At 32.8% G+C, this 24,454-nt stretch overlaps 1 protein-coding gene across 3 annotated transcripts in view; it reads right to left on the bottom strand.

Moving 5' to 3' along the window:
* Positions 1–24,454, bottom strand: part of LOC111636318 (low-density lipoprotein receptor-related protein 4-like) — a 238,893-nt gene that overhangs the window by 35,590 nt on the left and 178,849 nt on the right. For all 3 annotated transcript variants that reach the window (XM_023381538.1, XM_023381539.1, XM_023381540.1), the window contains 15 exons: positions 21,553–21,770; positions 21,304–21,480; positions 21,110–21,232; positions 20,820–21,028; positions 17,126–17,313; positions 16,848–17,049; positions 14,051–14,240; positions 13,845–13,976; positions 6,918–7,055; positions 6,586–6,844; positions 6,348–6,510; positions 6,032–6,254; positions 5,833–5,961; positions 2,660–2,837; positions 2,362–2,580 (listed from right to left, as the gene is read on the bottom strand). In XM_023381538.1, coding sequence (XP_023237306.1) covers positions 2,362–2,580; positions 2,660–2,837; positions 5,833–5,961; positions 6,032–6,254; positions 6,348–6,510; positions 6,586–6,844; positions 6,918–7,055; positions 13,845–13,976; positions 14,051–14,240; positions 16,848–17,049; positions 17,126–17,313; positions 20,820–21,028; positions 21,110–21,232; positions 21,304–21,480; positions 21,553–21,770 — 2,748 coding nt within the window. The remainder of the gene's footprint in view (positions 1–2,361; positions 2,581–2,659; positions 2,838–5,832; positions 5,962–6,031; positions 6,255–6,347; positions 6,511–6,585; positions 6,845–6,917; positions 7,056–13,844; positions 13,977–14,050; positions 14,241–16,847; positions 17,050–17,125; positions 17,314–20,819; positions 21,029–21,109; positions 21,233–21,303; positions 21,481–21,552; positions 21,771–24,454) is intronic.

The following is a 24,454-nucleotide window of genomic DNA, read 5'->3' as shown; positions in this document are numbered from 1 at the left end:
GCATGTTTTTTTTTCATACTATTCATCTTGTCATTCACCATGTAAATATTGTAATTAACATTTTATTTAATTTTACTTAATTTCTTTTGTAAAGGTGTTTTTGACCTGTCGAGCTGACAGGACAGTTGCTTTTGCGTGAACACCTCAAATTTTTTTCTGGAATGAATAGGATATGGAAACCTACTGTCGGGACCTTGAATTGTACTTTTGATACTGCTGTATCTGTCTTGTAACTTTTTGTTTTGTTTTAATAAACGCCGATGAGAGGCGCTCTCTGGGTCCCATGCCTTCTTTCAAACTTTCCTATCTTCCTTTCTTTTCACACTTCACATCTCATGCTTTCTCTTCTTTCCTACTTCTACAGGGTTAAGTCCATCGCTTAAAAGACGGACAGCTCTCTTCTCTCCTTTTAAACATGGGCCTATGAGTGAGGTCATGTAGTGCGCTCTCGTCGGATTCCACTAAGCTGGAAAATGACTGAACAACGTGAGCAGCGATATTACATCAAATTTTGCCAAAAACCTTGGCGATACCCAAGCGTAAACCATTCGCAAGATTCAGCAGGCTTTTGGGGACGATCCTCAAGGCCAAAAAAAGTGCGGCAGGTCCGCAGCAATATCAAAGGTCATGTTGACAGTTTTTTCGATTCTCGTGGTGTGGTGTGTCGTGAGTTCGCACCACAAGGCCAAACCATCGCAAAGGAGTACTACCAGGAGGTCCTTCATCATCTTTCCGATGCTGTGCGACACAAACGATCGGATCTGTGGTCGATCAAAACTTGGCAGCTCCATCGTGATAACGCATCCGGCCATTCTGCGCATCTGATTTGGGCTTTCGTCGCCAAACATAACACTCGTGTGGTTCGTCACGCTCCGTACTCTCCCGACATGGCTCTGTGTGACTTTTGGCTATTTCCCAAGCTGAAAATGCCGCTAAAAGGAACCCGCATTTAGTCGAGAGAAGAGATCGTGCAAAATCCGACGTACCGGCTGATGGACATTCCAAAAGATGCGTTCCAGCAGTGTTTCCAGCAATGGCAGGAACGGCTGGGAGAAGTGTATACATTACAAAGGAGACTACTTTGAAGGGGATTAGGGTTTTGTACATCAAAATCAATAAATTTATTTTTGCCGACCAAAGGTCTGATACTTTTTGAACACACCTTGTACAACAACCCTATCGCGTCCTTTGAGGTATACTACTGATGCGACAAAAGAGGCATTTGACATTGACCGATATCGGCACCCTTGGGATGCCGATATCGGTCAATGTCATGCACCTACCAAGACCGTCTCTGATTCCATCCATTAGTCACTCATAGGGAGCTATTTGAATAAGCGGATTGTTTTAAGATTTAAAAAGTAAAGATAATTTTATGTTATTTTTATGTACATTTCTTTACAAAGCTATATTTAATTATAATTTTCTTTAAAAGTATATTAATATAATTGAAGAATATTTTGTACCAGGTATGTACTGTACATCCACCACACATTTTATTTCACCAAGTAAGTTTTTATTATTTTATTTATAATCGTAGCCCTTATATCGTGGCTAGCGATTCAGAATGTAATTGTGATATTGAAAATACATTTCGAGAAGTCTGCGGTTTTTACTAGCTTATCGAACAAACGATATGAATGGACCCTTGACCATCACTGAAGCGCAATTGACTGATTGCCCCTGGATGTCGGCTTCTTACAGAAACACAGCTTCCCTACTATCAAATGTCACGGCACGCCACTGATAAATAGATATAGCATTGTATTTGGCATAAAGATCTCATGATGTTTTCAAATTTCAAGAATATGTGAAGCATGCAATGCCATAACGTTGTAAATGCCATTTTTTTCTAAATACATGTTATTGAAGAATTGAATTCTAAATGCAATGTTTTCTGCCACAAAAAATATTGTGGCAATATTGGCAGTGTAAGTGGCTGTATTTTGAAGATGAATTTATGTGAAATTATATTTAAAGTGCTGGAGTGCAAGTCACGTGACTTTTGGCACGTAAAATGTTGTGGCTTATATTTACATCATTTTGATATTCCAGAGAATTTGTAACCCAGTGCATTTTTTACCATTTTATTGTAAAATTGAAATGAATTCATTAATTAGAAAAAATGTTTTTTACATCTCCTGAAAAGTTTCTTTTTTGGCATTTACAACATTATGACATTTCATGCTTCATGTATGTAAAATTTATTAATATTTATAGAAATGTCATTGAAATATAGACTACATTTAAGATGACATACATAATTTAAAATGTATTTTTTATTTATGGTTCAATTATCTACTAAAAAATATTAGTTAGTAAATTTATATGCTGTTTTATGAATTTAATATGGCTATTTACCCTTTCCTTGGATATACAGCAACTGCACGTGGTTCATCTAAATCTAAATCAATAAGAATAGTTCTTGATGAACCATCTAGTCTTGCTACTTCAATAACATTTTGTCCAGTATCAGTCCAATATAAGTTTTTGGCAATCCAATCAACTGCTAGTCCATCTGCTATTTCTAAATTACTGCTTATAATAGTTTTCAAATTGCTACCATCCATATTTATGCTCCTGAAATTTGAATTGCATTGCAAATTAATAATAAAGATATTAATTCTAATAAAAAAGTTAGAACAGTGATTCACCAAACCTTATTACATCTAATCGCACATCTGTATAGAATATCCTTTTGCTCTGATAATCATAATCAACTGCAACTGCATTGTATATATCAGGAATAGAAATAAATACATTTGAATTATCTGCCGTATCCATAGAAATTCGACGGATGCTTTTTTGGCTTGCAAACAGTAAAAAAGTTGTAGGAACTGAAATACATAACGCTTTATTTTACTTAACCAATTTGTATATAAATTTAATCTCTTAAATAATGAGTCATTTTAAATTTTTATTTATTTGATATATATTTTAAAATCAATACTGATTTAATATAGAGCAGTGTTTTTTAACCTTCTTGAATAAACAACCCCTTTACAAGTTAAAATATTCTGGCAACCCCCCAAGGCCATATTAAAACTATGTCAGTGATTTTAAATACTACGTATTTAAGTTTCTTTCTGTTGAGACCTAAATATCGATCAAAAAATCAATTGTACTGTAAAATAAACAGGCACAGCCTTCTCACTGAGATTGTAGTTTTTTTTATTGTAGTATAAGACCTACAAACACTTGTCTTTTTCTTTTACGCGCGACCCCCGTGTAAGGCTTTGCGACCCCTCTGGGGGTTGCGACCCACAGATTGAAAAACACTGATATAGAGAAAGTGAGAATCTTACAGATTATTATTAGATTCCTTTTTATTTATTAAGATAAATTTTAAAATTTGATGATTTCAAATTTATTCCAAGTAAAATATATAGGAAATTATTAAGTTAGAAAACTTTAAAAAACTGATTTTATTTCCTAATGCAACTTTTTCAACAAAGATTTGATACTTTTGATAAAGATTATCAAAAGGAGGGGTTGCAAACTTTATTGGTCTGGAATCAAGACAGTTAGTGCTTAGTGTAGGATTTATGCAACAGCACTGTACTTAGCTGCATCTCTTCATGAGAAACATTGTGGTAATTTACTAAGATGAAATATTCTATATATAATAAATTTTGAATTCTTCAAAGCAAGCAATTTTAAAAAATTTAATTCCGTGAAAATCTGGGGTTAATGATTTAATTTGTCAACGAACATAACAAATTCTTGTTATAAGTATTTAAATAATTTTTACTTGTTTTTGAAAATGGAACATCCTGTTCAATTGGTGAAAGATAACACAGTTCCTTCAAAACTGATAGTTTAGTGTAGGATTTTACACATCTATTCATAAAACCACTCAATTTCCATCATGGGCCAGAAGAGTGGGCTTAATTCAATTGTTTTGATTGGAAAAGATTTCTGTTAAAAAGTGATAGGTTACCTCCAAAAGCTAGCTAGCTTAGATCAGATCAGCTCAGTTTAGTTCAGCTTAGCTCACAGCTCTCCTACAAAAACTCTGACCTCAGTGTTCTTGTCCTCCTATGGGGCAAGTTGAGATCATCCATTTACTCTCCAGAATGAACTAAAGATTCCTGTCATCTCTCATCTGTCAATTTAATAGAAATAGTTCATCTTAAAGTTCAAGGAGACCTACTAATAGAGATACAGTAGAGCCTCGATTATCCGACTGAATTGGGGACTGGGGTTGGTCGGATAATTGAAAAGTCGGATAACCAAAAAGTATGAAAAAATCCATTATTAGTTGTAGTATATTATTATATCCCATGTAATTAGTATATTAGTATATCGCTATTAACCTACTTTGCGTTGAATTTTCATCGATGTTAAGCCCAACAAAAATTTTTTAAAATAATAATCGTCGCTATTGTATCGTTAAAAATTAGAAAATTAAGCCTCATTTAAATACTGGCTCCCTTTCATGGTCGAATGAGTGTTGCCAGCTAAAACACACAAAAATAATATTAAAGTAGCCAAGACATAGCCAAATATTGTAGCGCCACATCACTAGCGGACATTTGAAATTTGCCGACTAGGACNGAGTATTTTGCACACCTTGACAAATCGACCTATTGTGATGGCATAAAAAAGCTAGAACATCGCTGGAATAAGTGCATTGCTAACAAAGGAGGCTACATTGAAAAATAAAAGAAGTTTTAACATTATTTTGTTTGTCGTTCTATTTGAGGCTTCGAACTTTCCGAGCAGCCCTCGTAATTGAAAAAGTAACCACATGGTAAACAATAAGTACATCAGTACACCCAACAGCAATGCAGTAGTTAACTATTATTATTGAATTATCATATCTTCAACTTCCAAATAAGTATGAAAATCTCTTTGATACTCGATTTAGCTGTCATACCATCAACAAATTTATTCAGACTACATGAGTTTGCAAGACAATTATAAAAATTGTTCTAATTCTACAACTGTTCAACTGTTTTTAAGAAAACGAACGTGCAGGATGTTCCAAAAGAACATAATATTTAAATTCAAACAAGCGTCCGGAAATTCCGTTACGAACGTGCGAATTTCGTAACAGAATTTCCGGACGCTTGTTTGAATTTAAATATTATATTCTTTTGGAACATCCTGCACGTTCGTTTTCTTAAAAACTTGTTCTTTTCGCCTGAAGACGACGGTTATACACACGTCGAAAGTACTTGTGTGATTACTAAAGAAGTTTATTAACGCCGTACTCAGTGAATTTGTACCCAGAAGCTATACAAATATTGGCATGAGTTTTTAAAGTCATCATAAATGTATGATAGGGTCAACTGGAGCCCCAGAAATTCACAATCTTTTTATTTTTAATTTTTTAATATGAACTATTTACTTATAAATAAAAACGAGATAATCCAGGACAAAACCACAGCATTTTTCCAAGCTGGGACAGAGTCAAAAACCAGGACTGTCCTAGTTAATCCTGGATGTTGGTCACTTCAGGTTTACCGAATAATATTGAACACAGCCTTCATCTGATATATATATATTTGACTGGCTGCATTTGAATTTTGAATTCCTTTCTTGAAGTGTCTGACCCAGATATGTTGGACATTCTCTCACAATCTTGATGTTCAATTGAAAATTTGATTTAAATCTACATGGGCATATTAAAAAATAGAAAGAGCTTATATGTATGTATGTATATAAACACTTTCTAAAAGATATTAAAAATATTAGTTAATATTTCATCTTATATTTTATAATCCATATATTTTATCAGTTGTTTGCATCAATTTTCATATTTAACATGAAAAACTCTTAAATTTTCAATTATATTAAATTTATACATCACAACTTGAAAATATTTACCATCATCACAAGAGTATCCATCATCATGTAATACTATGCCAGTTGGACAAGCACATGTATAACCATGAGGATTTCGTAAACATAGATGAGAACATTTTCCATTATCATCACCACATTTATTATGACTTACTGTAAGATAAAGTTTTTTTTATATAATATCATTATTCAAATAGTTATATAATGTATAAAACAGCAATACTTTGATCATCTGGGTGAACTGCTCTAATATCCATTAGACCAGATAAATTGTCACATACAGTTTCAATATTTTTATTATTTTTCTTTTTAATTCTTTGAATGGCACGAATTTCCCAATCTGTCCAATAAATGTAACCACCTGATACAGTCAAGCCATAAGGGTGAGGAACATGTTCAATAATAATTCGTCTATTTTTTCCGTTTAAATCTGTTGCTTCAATTACCTGATATAAATATTTATAAAAATTAATTATGATTAATAAAAATAACTGTATTAAAAATGTTAATTTTTAATATATAATAAAAATAAAACTCACATCTGTTTTAGCATCAGCCCAATATAATTGATTGCTTCTGCTGTCTACTGTCAAACCATTTGGCCAGCCTAAATTTTCTTTAACAATAACTATTCGATTATGGCCATCCATATCGGCTCTTTCAATACGAGGAATATTTCCCCAATCCGTCCAATACATATATCTAATGGAGAATATATTTTAAACATTATACAGAATTATAAATACAAATATATAACAATTTATACAGTATACAGACCCCATTTGATATATTAGGGTTATTGCTCGAGGGCTATCTAAATTCTCCCATATGAGAACTTTCTGAAATTTTCCATTCAATTCACAAACTTCAATTGACTTATGACCACTGTCAGTCCAATAAATTTTTCGTCCATGGAAGTCTATAGCTAATCCATCAACTGTATCTAACCCATGAATAACAATATCTTCAATGTGACTTCCATCTAAGTTTGATCTTTGAATTTTATCTAATCCATTATCTGACCAATAAATCTTTTCTATAATAAGATATTAAAAATTTTTTTAATTAATTCAATAGTATTTCAATACTAATTTTGAGTAATTTCTCACCTTCTACGCTATCGACATCAAGTGCAATAACATTATCTAAATTCTTTATGGGTAAAACAACATCAGCCAAATAAGAAACATCTAACGATATACGTCTTATATCAGTTCTTCGAGCTACAATAATGTATGATTGCATACCTATAATGTAAGCAAAAATATGATGATAAATTACAACCAAACAGTTATACTGAAAGTAATTAGTTTCTTTAAATAAATTTTAGAATTTCACAACCTAGAAATTACTAATGGATTATATAAAATTGAAGTAAACCTATTTCAATAAAATAGCAAAAGACATAAAAAGTACATGGAATATTGTTAGTTTATTAATTTTAATATTTTGATATAATAAAAATAATTACTATAACAGCCATAAATCTCAGCTAAATGGCCTAGGCAGAAAGGCATTCCGAAACTTGGAATCAAATCTGGAAGGCAAAGAAGGCAGTCTTTTCCAGATATGTCAAGTTCTATCCCTCATCACTCATCTGTCCCATTGTGGGCCTGTAAAAATGTCCCCACATTGCCCACAGAGTGAAAAGTAAAAACAAAAAAAGCTACATATTTCTCAGAAATTAACATCTTTTCATAATTAATTATTTATAGAATTTTCACTAAATTACTATTGCAAGCAAACAATAGATATTATGATTGAGACTTTTGTAAGATAGGAGCTTTGTGATTAATTTGAATACCATTCTCTATTGCAAAGGCTGGTAGGGAATTTTACAATAGAAAGGGGCTACTATCATAAATCTAGAGACTTTCTCAATAAAGAACAACATTCAGATTGATCCAAACAAAGCTACCATCTTAAACCAACATGGGCTGTCCCTCTTTTGCATCTTGAAAAATTGGAAATATACAAGGTGACCATTAATTACAAGGACATAAAGACCATCTGGAAATCCTTATACAAAGTATCTTAATCTAGATTCCTCCATCCCCTCAAAGTATGGACAATACTTTTGAACTAATAACTTCACATTGTACAGTATATTGATTTTCCTACATAGTTTCAATTTTTGTTACAAGTAATAATGCAAGCAGTTGTATCAATATTCTTTTTGTTTTTAAAAATACAGATAAACACACTGAAACACCAAAAACCAGAAACAAACAAGAATTTTTAATGTAAAAACATAAAAACAAACATTTTCCAGCATATTAAATGGTCATTTTCTTAAATGGAACAAAATATAAAATACATATTTAAATAAAAACAAACATCATGTGTGAGGAGTCTTGCACATGTTTGATGTGGAAGGTGAGACAAGATTTAAAAGAAATTAAGATACAAAATTTATAGAAGTTTGTAGAGTGCCTTCCATACTGATAAGACAGAGTCTGCCTCTTTATAATTAATTGCAGTTCCTTTTCTATAGGCTTTATAAATCTCAATAATTTCCAAATATTTGATACAGACCAGGTTGAATAAATGGTGTAAAAGGTATTCTTGATTGAAAGCAATATATCTAATGAATATTGTTTACCCTGGTTGCCTTTACCTATGATGTTTGTGATGGAAAGACCCTTTCTGATGGAGTATTCACAATTCATGTTCCTTAATTTGAATGTTTAGGCATCTAACTGTTGCTACTACATATGCTCAAGGATAGTTGACCCTGTTGTTCTGGATGGGGATAGTGTATGTACCCAGCATGAATTTTCTCTCAGATCGGGCCTTGGCATTCTTGATTATTGAAAAAACAGTTGGGCTTCTCCTGCAAGTGATATTAAAATTACCTGTGTGGGCAATATTCTTGTAGATGTTAGAGCAGGTCTTATTTTAGGTAGCCACTTTATAGGATTTACTTTTTAGATCTGATCCAATTGTCACACTAACTTGTATGTTCTAATTATGATCACTGAATTTATTATGTTAAACCTGATGATGACTGTTTAAAGTGGTTGACAACATTACTTTGGCCCTGGCAAAACCACATATATATAAATAAGTATCTTGTAAAACTGGATGAAGATCAAAATCAAAACATACTTTATAGACAAAGTTTACAGGAAGATCATAATTCAAATTTTCCAAACTACATCAAAATTGGACTACTTAATGGAATTCATTTTCCTTTATGTCCATATTCAGAATCTCTCTCTCCAAGGATTTTGATAGCTTTTTTCAAGAATAAGATTCCTTGGCCTCAGAAGAGCTGTCCATAGAAAAAGAAGGTATTAATACATGTCTTGGTCTTCCTGAAAGACATTTTTGAAGTCTCTTATTCTTAATTGTAGAAATAAATATAAAAATACAACGTTTAACTAAAGAAAATACTTTGCTTCTGTGAGAATACGGACGAGGGTCCAGGCCCTCTAATCGTCAGATCTGTTAGACCTGCTCACTTTGTCACCGGATGGCTTAATTTTTCTCAGAACCCGGGTGGTAAGATTCTGTGTGGGTTGTGCATAAGTAACAAATACCAGACTACGAAGGTTATATAATATAAAATTAACAATTTAATTATGGAAGAATAAAATACCAAATACAAATAATAGAACAACAAAACATAAAACATCTGTCTAACTTAAGACTAGGGAGGTTCTTCTTATAGTAGATAATTTGATTAGAATTAACAATAATACTAACAAATAATAAAAATACAGATGTAGAACATGAAAAATACAAGACTTATATCCTATCTTGAGACTAGGATCTGCCTTATCTACTGAGAGAGAGAGTTTTACAATAATCATATTACCTCGTTGTTCATATTGGGAACCTTTATCTCGTTGATTTCTTCCTGTAGAGGTGGAGTCGGGAGACAGGATAAGCTGTTGGAGTCGGAGTGCTCACTATGGCACTTTCTGATCGAACTCCCCGAGAGTCCGCTAATCAGCCCTTTTATCCCCAATTATTTCATAATATTTTTCCTAGAAATTGGTTATGACATTTCAGCAGGTGGCGTGCAAAATTCCAAGATACGAGGCGTGGAGGAAGGAAGCAAAACATCCTCAGTTCTTGTAAAAGTGCTACGTGACAGAGCAGTTTTACAGGATGTAAAAATTTATAACCTTATTAGGTTATGTTTTATTAATTATTCCAAACTTTATCATTTTTAGGCATTAAAGTAATATTTTTATCCAAGTTTGTTTAAAGTAAAATTATATAAATTGATTTGAGAATCCCTCCGGATTGTCACACTTCTGTTATTCTTCTGTCACTTGCTCCAGCGACAACCCATAAAATTCACAAGTACAAGTTGTCGTGAAAACCAAACGAATGATTGATGGGAATATAGAATACTGTAAAATTTGGATAGCCTCTGTACATTGTATAAGAATCAGATTTTATGTTAACTCACTTTCATGTTGAGAAAATAAAACTTACCTTCTTGGAATGTCTTCTTTTGTGTTAAGAGTGTATCATACAATACAGCAATGAAATGGAATGTGCACAGGCTCCCTCAGGGTTTCTCAGCAGGCTACGTAATATAGTGGTATGTTTCACCAATACAGAGTTCACACAAATTACATATGCTCAAGGCCAACATCCCTGCACTGTCCACAAAAATCCAATACCTGGAACAAGTCTTCTTCAACAAGTCTGTCCCACCCACAATAAAGATCAAGAAGATACTTCAGAAATTTATAACTAGTAATATTGATACCTATCACCAAACTGTAATGGATCCCAAAACCATATTCTTTGTTTAATTAATGATGAACACAACACTGAGTGAAAATTATATAAATTTGTATAGTTTAAATCCCAAACAATGTTGTTCAAAGTATGTAAAAAAGTCTGTAAACTATCTATCAGTATAATCTACTACTGTTGGGTTTAGATTCAGGTTTATCCTGTGTATTGCTGATTGTTTGAATTAACTATACTTGAAACACAATTAGAACTGGATATAAAAACAAAACAAAATAACAACACAGAAATCACTAAACTACAGAAAAAACTCACTTCACTAAAATAAAATAAATGTTTGATATTTTTAGAATGTCATCACCAAGTTTATGTAGAATGGAATGCAAAACAGAAGATAGAATACAATTTGAAAATTAAAATCCATTAATGCATTATTTTTCATCCAATCAGATATAGTTGAGATCATCACATTTAAGTGGTACAGAAATGCATGTTAGACTAAAAAGGTATTTTGAACATATTTCCTTATACTACATTTACATATATATATGATACAATGAAAGCAATCAAGATTTCACTCAAAGAAATACAATTAATTTATTATGCTGAAAAATATTACTATTATATATATACACATATATACACTTCACCCTTCAAATTGTGCCTATTAAGTTTCACTGTTTACTACTATTTTGTTGTTACACAAGATATTAAGGGATCAGCTTCCTATTCTAGAAGAGTTAGCTAAAATTTTGACCTGGACTTGAACTTGTTTTCATACATACTTTGACCTAGATCAGGGGTCGGCAGTTTGTCAAGTGAGAAGAGTCAAATTGTCATGGAAACAGTATAACAAAAGTATCAGAGAGCCGCATATATAACGCGCGCCAGGGAGATGCTCTCCAGTGCACGTTACAGGCATTCCGTGACAATAATAAATTCCTATTACAAATATACTGAATTATTTATATTGTTATTGGCTATTGGCCAAATGAATAATAATAATTTGTACTGTTAATTTAAATGTACGAAATACGACACACGACAGGGGTGCCTCTAGTGGCCGATTATGGCATAACGTTACACAGACGGACACGCGTTCAATGGGATAACCCATTGAACGCATGTCCGTCCGTGTAACGTGTTGAATATGTATAATATATATATACATACAATATCTATATATAAATAATATACAATATACANTATTATTTTATTTATAATCGTAGCCCTTATATCGTGGCTAGCGATTCAGAATGTAATTGTGATATTGAAAATACATTTCGAGAAGTCTGCGGTTTTTACTAGCTTATCGAACAAACGATATGAATGGACCCTTGACCATCACTGAAGCGCAATTGACTGATTGCCCCTGGATGTCGGCTTCTTACAGAAACACAGCTTCCCTACTATCAAATGTCACGGCACGCCACTGATAAATAGATATAGCATTGTATTTGGCATAAAGATCTCATGATGTTTTCAAATTTCAAGAATATGTGAAGCATGCAATGCCATAACGTTGTAAATGCCATTTTTTTCTAAATACATGTTATTGAAGAATTGAATTCTAAATGCAATGTTTTCTGCCACAAAAAATATTGTGGCAATATTGGCAGTGTAAGTGGCTGTATTTTGAAGATGAATTTATGTGAAATTATATTTAAAGTGCTGGAGTGCAAGTCACGTGACTTTTGGCACGTAAAATGTTGTGGCTTATATTTACATCATTTTGATATTCCAGAGAATTTGTAACCCAGTGCATTTTTTACCATTTTATTGTAAAATTGAAATGAATTCATTAATTAGAAAAAATGTTTTTTACATCTCCTGAAAAGTTTCTTTTTTGGCATTTACAACATTATGACATTTCATGCTTCATGTATGTAAAATTTATTAATATTTATAGAAATGTCATTGAAATATAGACTACATTTAAGATGACATACATAATTTAAAATGTATTTTTTATTTATGGTTCAATTATCTACTAAAAAATATTAGTTAGTAAATTTATATGCTGTTTTATGAATTTAATATGGCTATTTACCCTTTCCTTGGATATACAGCAACTGCACGTGGTTCATCTAAATCTAAATCAATAAGAATAGTTCTTGATGAACCATCTAGTCTTGCTACTTCAATAACATTTTGTCCAGTATCAGTCCAATATAAGTTTTTGGCAATCCAATCAACTGCTAGTCCATCTGCTATTTCTAAATTACTGCTTATAATAGTTTTCAAATTGCTACCATCCATATTTATGCTCCTGAAATTTGAATTGCATTGCAAATTAATAATAAAGATATTAATTCTAATAAAAAAGTTAGAACAGTGATTCACCAAACCTTATTACATCTAATCGCACATCTGTATAGAATATCCTTTTGCTCTGATAATCATAATCAACTGCAACTGCATTGTATATATCAGGAATAGAAATAAATACATTTGAATTATCTGCCGTATCCATAGAAATTCGACGGATGCTTTTTTGGCTTGCAAACAGTAAAAAAGTTGTAGGAACTGAAATACATAACGCTTTATTTTACTTAACCAATTTGTATATAAATTTAATCTCTTAAATCCAGAAACTTCCGTCCACTATTGGCTAGTCTGTCCACAATACACACGGGCCTGCCAAGAGGTAGGCCGTCTCTTAACCTTGGACCTTACGATCGTCCGAACCTTAACTCCGATATACTGGCCTCATACCGACCTTCCTCCTCGCCAACATATCGAAATCTTGGCGCATTTTGTTCACCGTACCAACCGCTTTACCTAATTTCTAAGCGGAGTGATTCGGAGAAAAAGCCAACAGGCTAGAGTCTCCATATTAATAAGATAAGAAAGAAAGAAAGAAAGAATGCTGCCACTCGCATGCGACTCATATTGATCAGCGCGAGTGTGGTCATGTGCGAACGGGCTAGAGTGGTAGAGAGTATGCCGTGCGAGTTGAACTTTGTTCGGCGGCTCTATCTCATAAATTCATAAGTTATAAGGCTGCGGTGAAATAAGGTGAGGTAAAATTGGAGTTTATGTTCGAAGAGCCGCAAACGTCTATGCAAAGAGCCACTAATTCCGACCCCTGACCTAGATGTATTAAAGTCCCTTCTCACCACCCTGTTTCTCTCATTGTGGGAGTGATTAAAGTAAAAGATAAGTATGAATCCTCTGAACTACCAATGCCCAATATTTTTATCCTCTTAATATCCAGAGGATAAAAATAATTAATCTGAAAGGCTAATTAATTAAAATCTAAAGTACTTATACCACTATATCATTTGTGATCATATTACAATTCAATAATTTTTTCTTACTTTCTGAGCAAGTTCGCATATCTTCTTTAAGTAAAATTCCTGTAGGACAAGCACAGGTATGACCTATTGGAAGAGGAGCTATGAGGCATAGATGACTGCATCCACCATTTTGTGATTCACACATGCTACTAACTATAACAATAATTGTATATGTGAAATTATTTATGAATTTTAATTAAAAATCAAAATATAAGAAGAATAAATACCAGCCAATCTGTTACTGTGAAAAACATGAATATCCATGAGACTATCAAGATCAGTCAAAAGAGTCACTCTCTCTTCTCCTGTCAGTTTATTTGCACTCTGGATGCTTTGGTTTTCCCAATCTGTCCAATATACTTTATCTTCATACAAAGTCAATCCAAATGGATGTGGCAAATCAGTTGCTATAAGGATCTACCATTATTAATCAGAATCAGTTAAAAAATAAACTTCAAACTTTATTACATTAATATTTAAAAAATTTTAAATGATAGAAAGTACTATATCTGAACTATCAATGGACAGAACAGGCCCTGATTCATCATTCTATTTAATCCAGTTCTCTATCATATATAATTAGAAATACAATTTTCAGATATTTAGGTAATAAATTCAAATTCATGATATTTGCAGATTTATAATTTATTATCTTTTCCATAATTTTATTTAGGGCTGTAGAGAGTCAATCTGTATCACTCAAAGACAAAAGACTCTATCTCCAAAAAAAAAATTAAAAATCAAGTTTGCACACTTGTCATTATGCCTAATTAGTATTCTTTATTGATACCATCCAATATTCTGTGTGAAAAATGTTCTGTAATAATTACAAAACATTTTTCTGTAGAACTCTGTGAACTTGCAATATCTATGTTATATCTCTTGCGTAAAATTCCTATTTTAAAAATAGGAATTTTACGCAAGGCTATAACATAATTTATTAGACAGTCAATTAAAATTACAGAAACAAAATCAATTTATCTAATTCAAAATGTACTTAATATGTACAGTGTGTTCCAAGAAGGGCTAAGCCAGACTTACACAAAGTATGGTCAAAAAGTTCTTGGATTGTGCACACAACTTTATTAAAATAATTTTTTTTATAAATTTTCTGAAACCGTGTTTTATAATTTTCTATGATTCTCAAACACAACACTGTGCTACTATTTAAACACTTGGCATTTTTTCATCTTTATTCAACACCGGAGTAAAATCCTCACTTCTGTAACCTGTTACCGGTGCATTACATGTAAAAAATACAGTGGGTGACAAACATTTTCGAACTATCGCAAAGTTCTTCAGGTCAAACAAGTTTGGAATGCTTCAGAATTGAACTTAAAGATTTAAAACGAAATCAATTGTCATTTCAATGAAATCTGTTTCACCAGGCATGTGCGATCATGCGCTGATGGATATAATTATGGGTTGGCATCTATGAGGGCCTGTAAGGCTAGTGATAGATTAAGCTCCTCCTCCTGGTTGAGGCAGGTGGTCTCTCAGCTAGCTTTGTAAATGGCTATGTCTTCTAGCCACTTAAGATGGTCCTGGTGGGGTGTGCTGACGACAATTTTGACCTTGTCAAACTCCGCCTCGATGTCCGGATCAGATGCATAAGTAGTGTGCTATCCATGTTGAATGTCCAGTCAGTGTTCTTTTACACAGACACTTAAGGAGTATTTTGTAGAATCAATATATAATGAGTCCTTGCCCCATCTATTGTCCTTAAGTGAGATGGAGTATATACCAGGAAGTCTGGTATGATCTGGAGGGTCTTTTTCATTTTGGAGGATGTTGAAGATTGTTGGACATTGCCTGTATGCTATCTGCAATTGATGTTTGTTGGCAATCTCACATACACTGCCTTAAGATACAGGTTAAACATGATGAGAACACATGTTGGACTGTCAGGATCTAAGTTGGCACTATCATGTGTGGTGGGAGTGCGTTGCAAGCAGTGATATCACTCGACCAAATGGTGCATCAGGGTGGGGTACCCGTGTTTGGTTGCTATCCTCTTAACTCGAGCTAACTCATCTGATAGGTCTTGTGAGGTGGATGAATGTGAAAATGCCCTTCTGACTAAAGCATTAAAAGCTGCAGTCTGGGAATGGATCGCACGAACCGACTGGTATGTACATAGAAGTAGCACATGGCTTGCGGTACACCAATGTGTGGATGTTGGATCCTTCCATTCTAATGTTAATGTCCAGAAAGTGGACTTCTTTGCTGCTAGCTTGCTCAATTCCTACTGTTAAGCCATACGGAATGTTATTGACGGTTTGCACAAAAGACATCATGTCTGGTATCATCCTCCACATGATGAAAATGTCGTCAATGTATCTCTTATATAGTATATTGTTTGGGAGGAATGGTGAAGGATCTTGTGCTTAAGTTGTCTAATGACTATTTCACAAAGGTCTCCAGACACAGGGATACCCATGGATACTCCCCCTCTTCTGCTGGTAAACAGTACCATCAAAAGTAAAAATAGAATCGTAACAGATGAGATGGGCCATTTCTAGTACTTGTTGGTGTAGTGCCTGATCTTGAACCAAAGTAAACAAAAAATCCCTAAGGGAGCAAAAGACTGGAGGGAACTCCACCAAACGGTAAAGAGATTTGAAGTCCAAGGTAATAAATTGTAGTGATGAGGGTAGATCCTATAGAAGGTGGATGAGGTCAACTGGGTTATTGATGGTGTGAAGGTAGGCTTCCAGGTGGGGAGATAGTAAGTTGTGGATGGCCTTCTCAAGCTTCCGTGTGGGTGCCCTTGCTTTATCCACTATCAGATGTAATTGTTGGCCCACTTTATGCATCTTTGTGAAGGCAAAAAGCATAGGTGCGTCTGGGGAATCAACCACTATGTTGCCTGACATCAGACATTTGGCTAACTTAGAGTTTGCAATAGTTCAAAAACATTTGTCATCCACTGTATTTTTTACATGTAACGCACTGGTAACAGGTTACAGAAGTGAGAATTTTTATTATAATATAAAAACAGAAGAATAACAATAACTTTTCTACCTGACGATTTTGTCCATTCAAATCACTATATTCAATAGTTTTCATTCCTGCATCTGCCCAATATAATTTTTCTTTTTCATAATCAATGGCTAAACCATTGGGCCAAGTAAGATTGTGGTCAATCAAAACAATTCTGCTTGATCCATCCATTCCTGCTCGTTCAATTTTTGGTGTCTGTCCCCAATCTGTCCAGTACATGAAACTAAAATATACTGCATGTAAATATGCTAAAAACTTTAATTTAAAAAATTTTATAAAAATAATTAGCGATTTCTCACCCTCCAATTGGATCAACAATGATATCTCTTGGGCGATCCAGGTTTGCCCAAATCAGAATAGTTCTCATGCTTCCATCTAGATAAGATACTTCGATGCGATCAGTACCAGAATCAGTCCAATATAATTTGTGACTGACCCAGTCAACAGCCAATCCTGCTGGACTTTCTAAATTTGTTCCAATCACAACCTAAAACACAGTTATTTTTTTCAAACATTTTAGATATTACATCATCACAATTTATAATTTGAAATTTTTGGAATATTTTCAAATTTTGCTAGTCAACATAATAAAATTTTTGTATTAGTTGACATTAAAAAGTGGATATTTGCATAAATAAAATTAATATGAATACATTTTTTTCTACAACAATTTACTTAAACAAATAGGCATCTTCATTATGAAATAAGCAACATAATCATTGTATGATTTTAAAGATATTATAAAACAGGAGTGTCCAAGCCCTGTTTTATAATGTCTTTAAAATCACATGCACAAGTTCCAATGCAGCCCAATAAATGTATAAACAAAACCAACAAATTTTTTTTATTATTTATTTATTTCAACTGCATAAACCTCAAAAAAGTTTCACAAAGCTTTAAACCTTTATACATATTTTACTTTTTAATAGAAAGGAAATATTTTCAAATACATGAAATGTGTGAATGAGGAAGGAATACTAAATAAAGTTGGAATCATGACTCAAATACCCCAAATTTGGGGAAAGGAGAGAAAGGCCAAAAGATAAAAAGAAGTGAGAAATGTTGGAAAATTAAGGATCAATATTTGCATAACAGAAGGTCTATTTAACCTTTCTCACTTTATTTTTTGACCTTTCTCTCCTTTCCCCGAATTTGGTTCTATAATCCTTTGAATCCCAACTCTAGCTTTATTTAATATTGCTTTTAGTGTTGCAAGATTTAGCTACGTTGCACCAAATTTGGCTACTCTTTTTTTATTTTGGCGTAAAAAATATCATGTAACCCAAAATGTAGCCAATGCGGCTACATTTTGGGCTACATATTATTTATAAATATATTAGTTGAATAAAAATGCACTTTAAAATAGTGTTTAGTTGTTCTTTTATTAATTAAAGACTCAAATAAAATAAATATTTGTGTTTTTCAAATAAATTTTTGTTTTTCTCCTTCATAATAAATAAATTTATCTATTTGTAAGTAGAAATTAAAAGTGTCTGTAGAAGTAATTTTTTAAAATATCCTTTTTCGTAATTATAGTAATAGGTATTAAAACTTTATTTAAGGATTTACATGTATAGATATACTTGTATATTTAAGGATTGGGCCACAATATATTGTGGCCCAGAATTCCAATGACTTCTTCCAATGGGGCCCATAGAAACAAAAAGGTTGGACACTCCTGTTATAAAATATATATGATATATTTTTATTTATTTATACATATAATGGAATGAATATTTGAATTTGCAAGTTTTATATTTTATTGCATTTTACAGGGTGATTCAAAAGGTTGGTCTCAACTTTGAGAGCATATAAAGGGGATGAAATAGAGCAAGACTGCCCAAACCCAGACCTGTGGGCCACTTTGTGGCTCGCCAACACATTTGAATTTGCCTGCCCACAGTAGTGATTGGCTGTCACCATGCACAATGTCATGCTGTGGTGTACCACCATATTGTTCTTTCTGTATAAAATGAAAATATGTAGATATTTTCCTATTTCCTTTCTTCCCTCTTTGTCCTTTGTTCTATGGAACATTCTAGAAACTTCTAACCACGTGGAGTGAATTGACCTACTTGGAAAACAAAGGGAAAAGGGGGAGCCCTGAGGGTGAGAATGAATAGGAATGGACACTCTTAGCCCGGACGTCGGAGAGGAAGGACGTGTATGAGAGATCTCTGGACTGTTTTAGCAGCATTCAGAGATATAGACCTGGACGGACCCATAGAACTTTGGCATAAAAGCACGCACGAGATTAGTGGAAAAAGATTCCTTCTTCAGTGTAGAGGACATTTTCACCTGTTCCCCCCAGCGAACCGAGAAGAGTACATATTGGCCATCTTCATTAAAACTAGAGCGTCGACCACCATTGGGTACCCATCTCTCATTCCTCTTTCAATCTATACGTCTTAAATTCTGTCCCTTTCTGTTTTATTCTTGATAATTAGTTTTAAGTCTTAGATATATATGTATTTTGTCGCGATCGAAATTGTCGGTTAGATCTTGACTTTGTCGCGGGTTTTGTCTCAACATTCCTACCTGCGCGTGGGATTCTTTGTTCCTACGGGTAAGCCCAGTACCTAAAGGAGTGTCGGAATCGAAAGATCTTATAGAACATAAATTTAAAAGGAGTAACCAACTGATGAAAAATAAAGGTTTTTTTCATTGTTTTATTCGTGTTCCCTTTTTGCTTTAACAACTCACCATTTGGTGACCACAATGCTACCAATAATGCCAACCGCCCATGTGATTCGTCGAACATGGAATGAATTATGACTTAAGTCACCACCACACTGCTGTTAATACCTAACCTACGTGTTTATTACACTTGTTCTATTAGTTTTGAGTCGACTTTTGTGTATTAAAATTAAATTGTTGTCACCAAATATTGAAAAATTATTAGCTAATAAGCCCCTTCATAGGTCTCCTTGATGTATTTTTCATTAGATATTATTAAAACATGTGCAACTTAAAGCTTTTGTTTGATTCAAATTCCTATCCATTTATAGAAGAATCATGAGTGTAAGCAAGTATGATTCACTAGGTGGCCTGCCAGCTGACATGTAATTGAAATTATAGCCAGCCTCTAAAATGAATTGGATAGCCCTGAAATAGAGGATCCTTCAAGTAGGAATTGGTGTTAATTGCTGATATATTCGTGGGTCAATACAAACCACAGAAAGTAAGGAACTATATCACAGACTGCATGACAACATAAAACATACAAATAAATGAATATTTAATACAGAAACAGAGTACATGAATGAAAATGTAGTGCATCTAAAATGGTGCTGCTATAAAAGTTGCTCAAATTGGTGACCCCCCACTTGATCTTCAAAGGAAACTCTTCTCCCCTCTCTCAAATATCCCAGGTATCTCACAAACCACATTTGCTTCTGCAAGCATTCTGGCTAACAGTGTTTCCTTGGTTGCCCACCAGTGTCTTGTAAACAAGGCTTTTGATATGCCCCCAAACAAAGTAATCCAGAGACGTCAAGTCTAGAGAGCTTTCTGTGGTTTGTACCGATTCAAGATTATATCAGCAAACACAAGGTCTTATTCAAAAGTGACTCCATTTCAACCTCTTTATATGATCCTAAAGTCTGAGACCAACTTTTTAAATCACTCTGTATATTTCATAAGTTTTAATAAAATATATGATCTAAACATATACTTTATCACTTTCAACTTTATGTGTTTTCTAAAATAAATGTATACAGTGAAATGTCAAAAATCCAGACTAATTGGGGCCAGATCCATATGATCTGGCCCCAATTAGTATATTTGTATATTTATATAACATATATATTTAAAAATCCATGGAGTTTTAAATATACAGTAGTGAATTGAATATTCTTTAATATAAAGTATATAATATAAACATTCTTCAAGTAATACATTTTTATATATTTATTTATTTATTTAGTATTTTATTTGTAAATTCAGCATAAAAATCAGAAGTATACTGTATAAAATTATTTATAATAAAGATACCTCTTGATTACTTCCATTGCAGTTAGCTTTATTAATTGTATCACTGGTTAAATCTGACCAATAAATGTTGCCATGCTCATTTTCCCAATCCAATGCAACTGCACTACTGATATTTTTTAATGGAAGAACAATACTTATTCCTTCTTCACAATCCAAACATAAATAACGAATATCAATTCTTCGTGTGAATACTAAGAAAACATTTAAACCTAAAAAGTATAACAAATTTGGAATAAAATTTTTAATAACCATCCAAAAATTAATAAATAAAAAGTAACAAAGATATTTACTTTCTTTACATGTCTTTCCATCCTCTTTAAGTGGTAATCCATAAGGACAAGAACAACTATAACTGGAGTTATTAGGAAGACAGAGATGACTACATTCATTAACATCTTCACAATTATATTTAACTAGAAATTTTAATTTAAAAATTTAACTTAGTTATAAATAATAATAATTTATTGAAAAATATTAAACTCACCATCTGGTTGTCTTAATGAATGAATAACAATTAAATCCATTGGAAAATGTAATTTGGAATGAACAGTGGCTATGTTGCGTCCAGTAAATTTATTAGCGCTATGGATGCTTTTTGTCCGCCAGTCTGTCCAATAGATTGTATCTTCAAATACAGTTATGGCAAATGGGTGAGGTAATCCTAAACATAAAACATTTAAAATAATAATTTATTAATTTTATTTAATTTACAAGTAATAAAAAAATTACTTACCCTGATCAATAACTCTTCTGCGTCCACTTCCGTCTAGATTAGAACTTTCAATAACATGATGTTTTGCATCTGCCCAATATAATCTTTTAGTAGGATAATCAATTGTTAAACCATTTGGCCAGAAAAGTGAAGTACTGATAATAGCTTTTCGATAACTGCCATCAAGAAATGCTTGTTCAATTCTAGGTCTTAAACCCCAATCTGTCCAGTATAATGTCCTATAACAATGAGTATTAAAGTAAATTTCCAATTAAATTATTCTGTATAAAAATATATTTTCAAAATTCAAATTTTTAAGCATGCATAATTAATTAATTGACACAAAAATATGGTAACTAAAAATACTTAACTGATAAACACATTAAAGATTCTTTCTTAAGTTTGATATTATTAAATATTTTAAATAAAATGAAATTATAAATATGAAACAAAAATTTCTATTTAGATAAATTTTTTATGTATTTTATAAAAGAAATTTGAATAAAATAGAAACATATTTGAATTTTTTTTTTAACCAATATTGTACTCAGTTATACTTTAATATATATATTACATTTTTACAAAAATAATTGTAATTATATAATACAGTAACTAAAGAAAGTTCTCAAACTATAATTTTGATGATATATTATGGTGCAAAATTATATCAAAATGACATGAAGTGTGCATAAGCTGGCAATTGTGGAGTGAGGTGTCATCATCACCAGATCAGAGAACCTGGTAAATGCAGGTAAAGAACAGTTCTTTACAGCTTCATCAGCCATGAATTTTTGCTAGTTCAGAAAGCTATGCACGTGAAGGCATATCTTGCTGCTAAATCTTATGCAAAATATGTTTTGCATACAATTTATCAAGTTTGATTTCCTGACAATGAAAAATCTTCAAAAACTAGTGTTTATGAATTCATTTCAACTCCTCCAGTAAAAGAAGTGGATGCCTCAAAACAATGGCATCAATATTTGTGGAATATGTTAAGCAACATTTACTGAAATCACCACAAATCACTTCAATGTTTATCACAGCAGATTGATATATCATAGCCATATATCTAATAAACAATTGAAGTTTTGAAGTAATTAACATCTAAAACTGGTATTAACTACAAATACTATATGCTGATACCCAAAACCAGCAAATAAACTCCAAAACTTTACTCAAACTAACATCTTCAGGTTACAACCATCAAATACAGAACGGAACTAACAATTGTGAGGCTCTGAACAGGTCTGAACCCTCACAGAAATTCGAAATTAAAATAATTTCTTTTTGGAAAGGAAAAAATAGAAGTTAGAAGTAGTTATTTTGTATAAAACGTGGTGCAAACTTTTAAACAATAGAAGAATTTAAGTCCATGACCATTTCCGGTTGAGGATTGAATTAAACTTCACTTTTGATCTTTCCCATGATCTATGTTGAGATTGCATTACATATAATAATGAGTGATCAACTACTTAGAAAGCAAGAAAGAGGAAAAGTGATCAATTGGAATGGGCGATCAAAGATGGAAATTAATAAAACCCTGAGAATTCAAGGACGTGATGGCTTCTCCCGAAAGTTCCAAGTGTCAAACCAGTTGTTGGGTATGTGTCTCATGCCCATCTTCATCTCCATCTTTCGACCTTGGATCAACATCTTACCACAAGTTGACTGCATCATCCCAAAGCATCGAGGGAACAGTCATTCATGAACCAGGGACACTCCTTCATTTGGAACTATCTTGGAAAGGAGAGGAAGACCCAAAGGCCACTGCCAACTTGGAACTTCCAAGATTGCAGAAATCTTATAAGTTTTTTTTTTCTTTGGTCAAATAAATGGTTTCTTGTAACTGTAAAGTTTGTCTCGGTGCTGATCACCCATATATGACACATTGCCACCCCTCGATCCTCTTGACATTTCCACCCCTGTTGGCAACCTTACACAATTTAAAAAGTAGAACAACTTTTGTCCATTTGAAAATGGAATAAAATGTTTATTTGAGTAAAATGTTGAAGCTTATTTGCTGGTTTTTGGTGTCAATGTATAGTTTTTGAAGTTTTGATCATACTGGACAATGATGAAACTACAATGACATAAAGTCATTTGATGAAATGTGTCAAGCAAAAGTCTTAAGACCATGAAAAACAGAATCACCTGATCCATGATTAAAACAATTCTTTTGATCATGAATTGGATGATTCTTTTTTCAGTTGAAGGTTAAAGACTTACTGGACACTTTAAGGTTTCAACAATTCACATGTAACATTTCCATTTTGAATACTATGTATTTTACTAATGAGGCTCAGTTCCACCTTTGTGGTTATGTAAACTCTCAAACAACATGAATATCAAGCAACTGAAATTCCAAATGCATTACACATCAAGTTCTAGTCCACATAAAAAAATTAACATTTTGTGCTCCAATTCCATAACACAGATTAATCAACCAAAGTTGCTTTTAAACTACTATGATTTCTACTATTCAAACATTATGAAGCTACTGAACAACATGCCACACATAAATGAATAACAAGATCATCTCCCAAAAATTTTTTTCTTTAAGATTAACAATAACTGTTGGAGTACTGAAAGACAGTCTATAAATACAAACATCTCCAACCTGATATATAATATAGCTACAACCAACAGACTGCCGAAAATCTATCGGGCTAGTTTTATGCTAATTATTAAATAAATTACGTAATCAATTTGGTACTAGAGGTAAGCGTTAGGCGCCATCTCTTATTAATATTAATAATTATAAATAATTTTAATTAATTTAAATAATTTGGAACCGCTGGGAGAAAAAATCGGCCCGGAGCGGGACTCGAACCCACAACTCCTGCTTACCGTGCAGATGCGTTGCCAGTTACGCTACCCGGACCTCCGATCCGATCTCCTCTTCCAGCGTATATAATCTAACTAC

This window comes from Centruroides sculpturatus, unplaced genomic scaffold (genome assembly GCF_000671375.1).
Source record: "Centruroides sculpturatus isolate CEXI.00-Female unplaced genomic scaffold, Cexi_2.0 scaffold1023, whole genome shotgun sequence".
Lineage (NCBI taxonomy): Eukaryota > Metazoa > Arthropoda > Arachnida > Scorpiones > Buthidae > Centruroides > Centruroides sculpturatus.
This window is presented reverse-complemented; position numbering and strand designations above follow the sequence as displayed.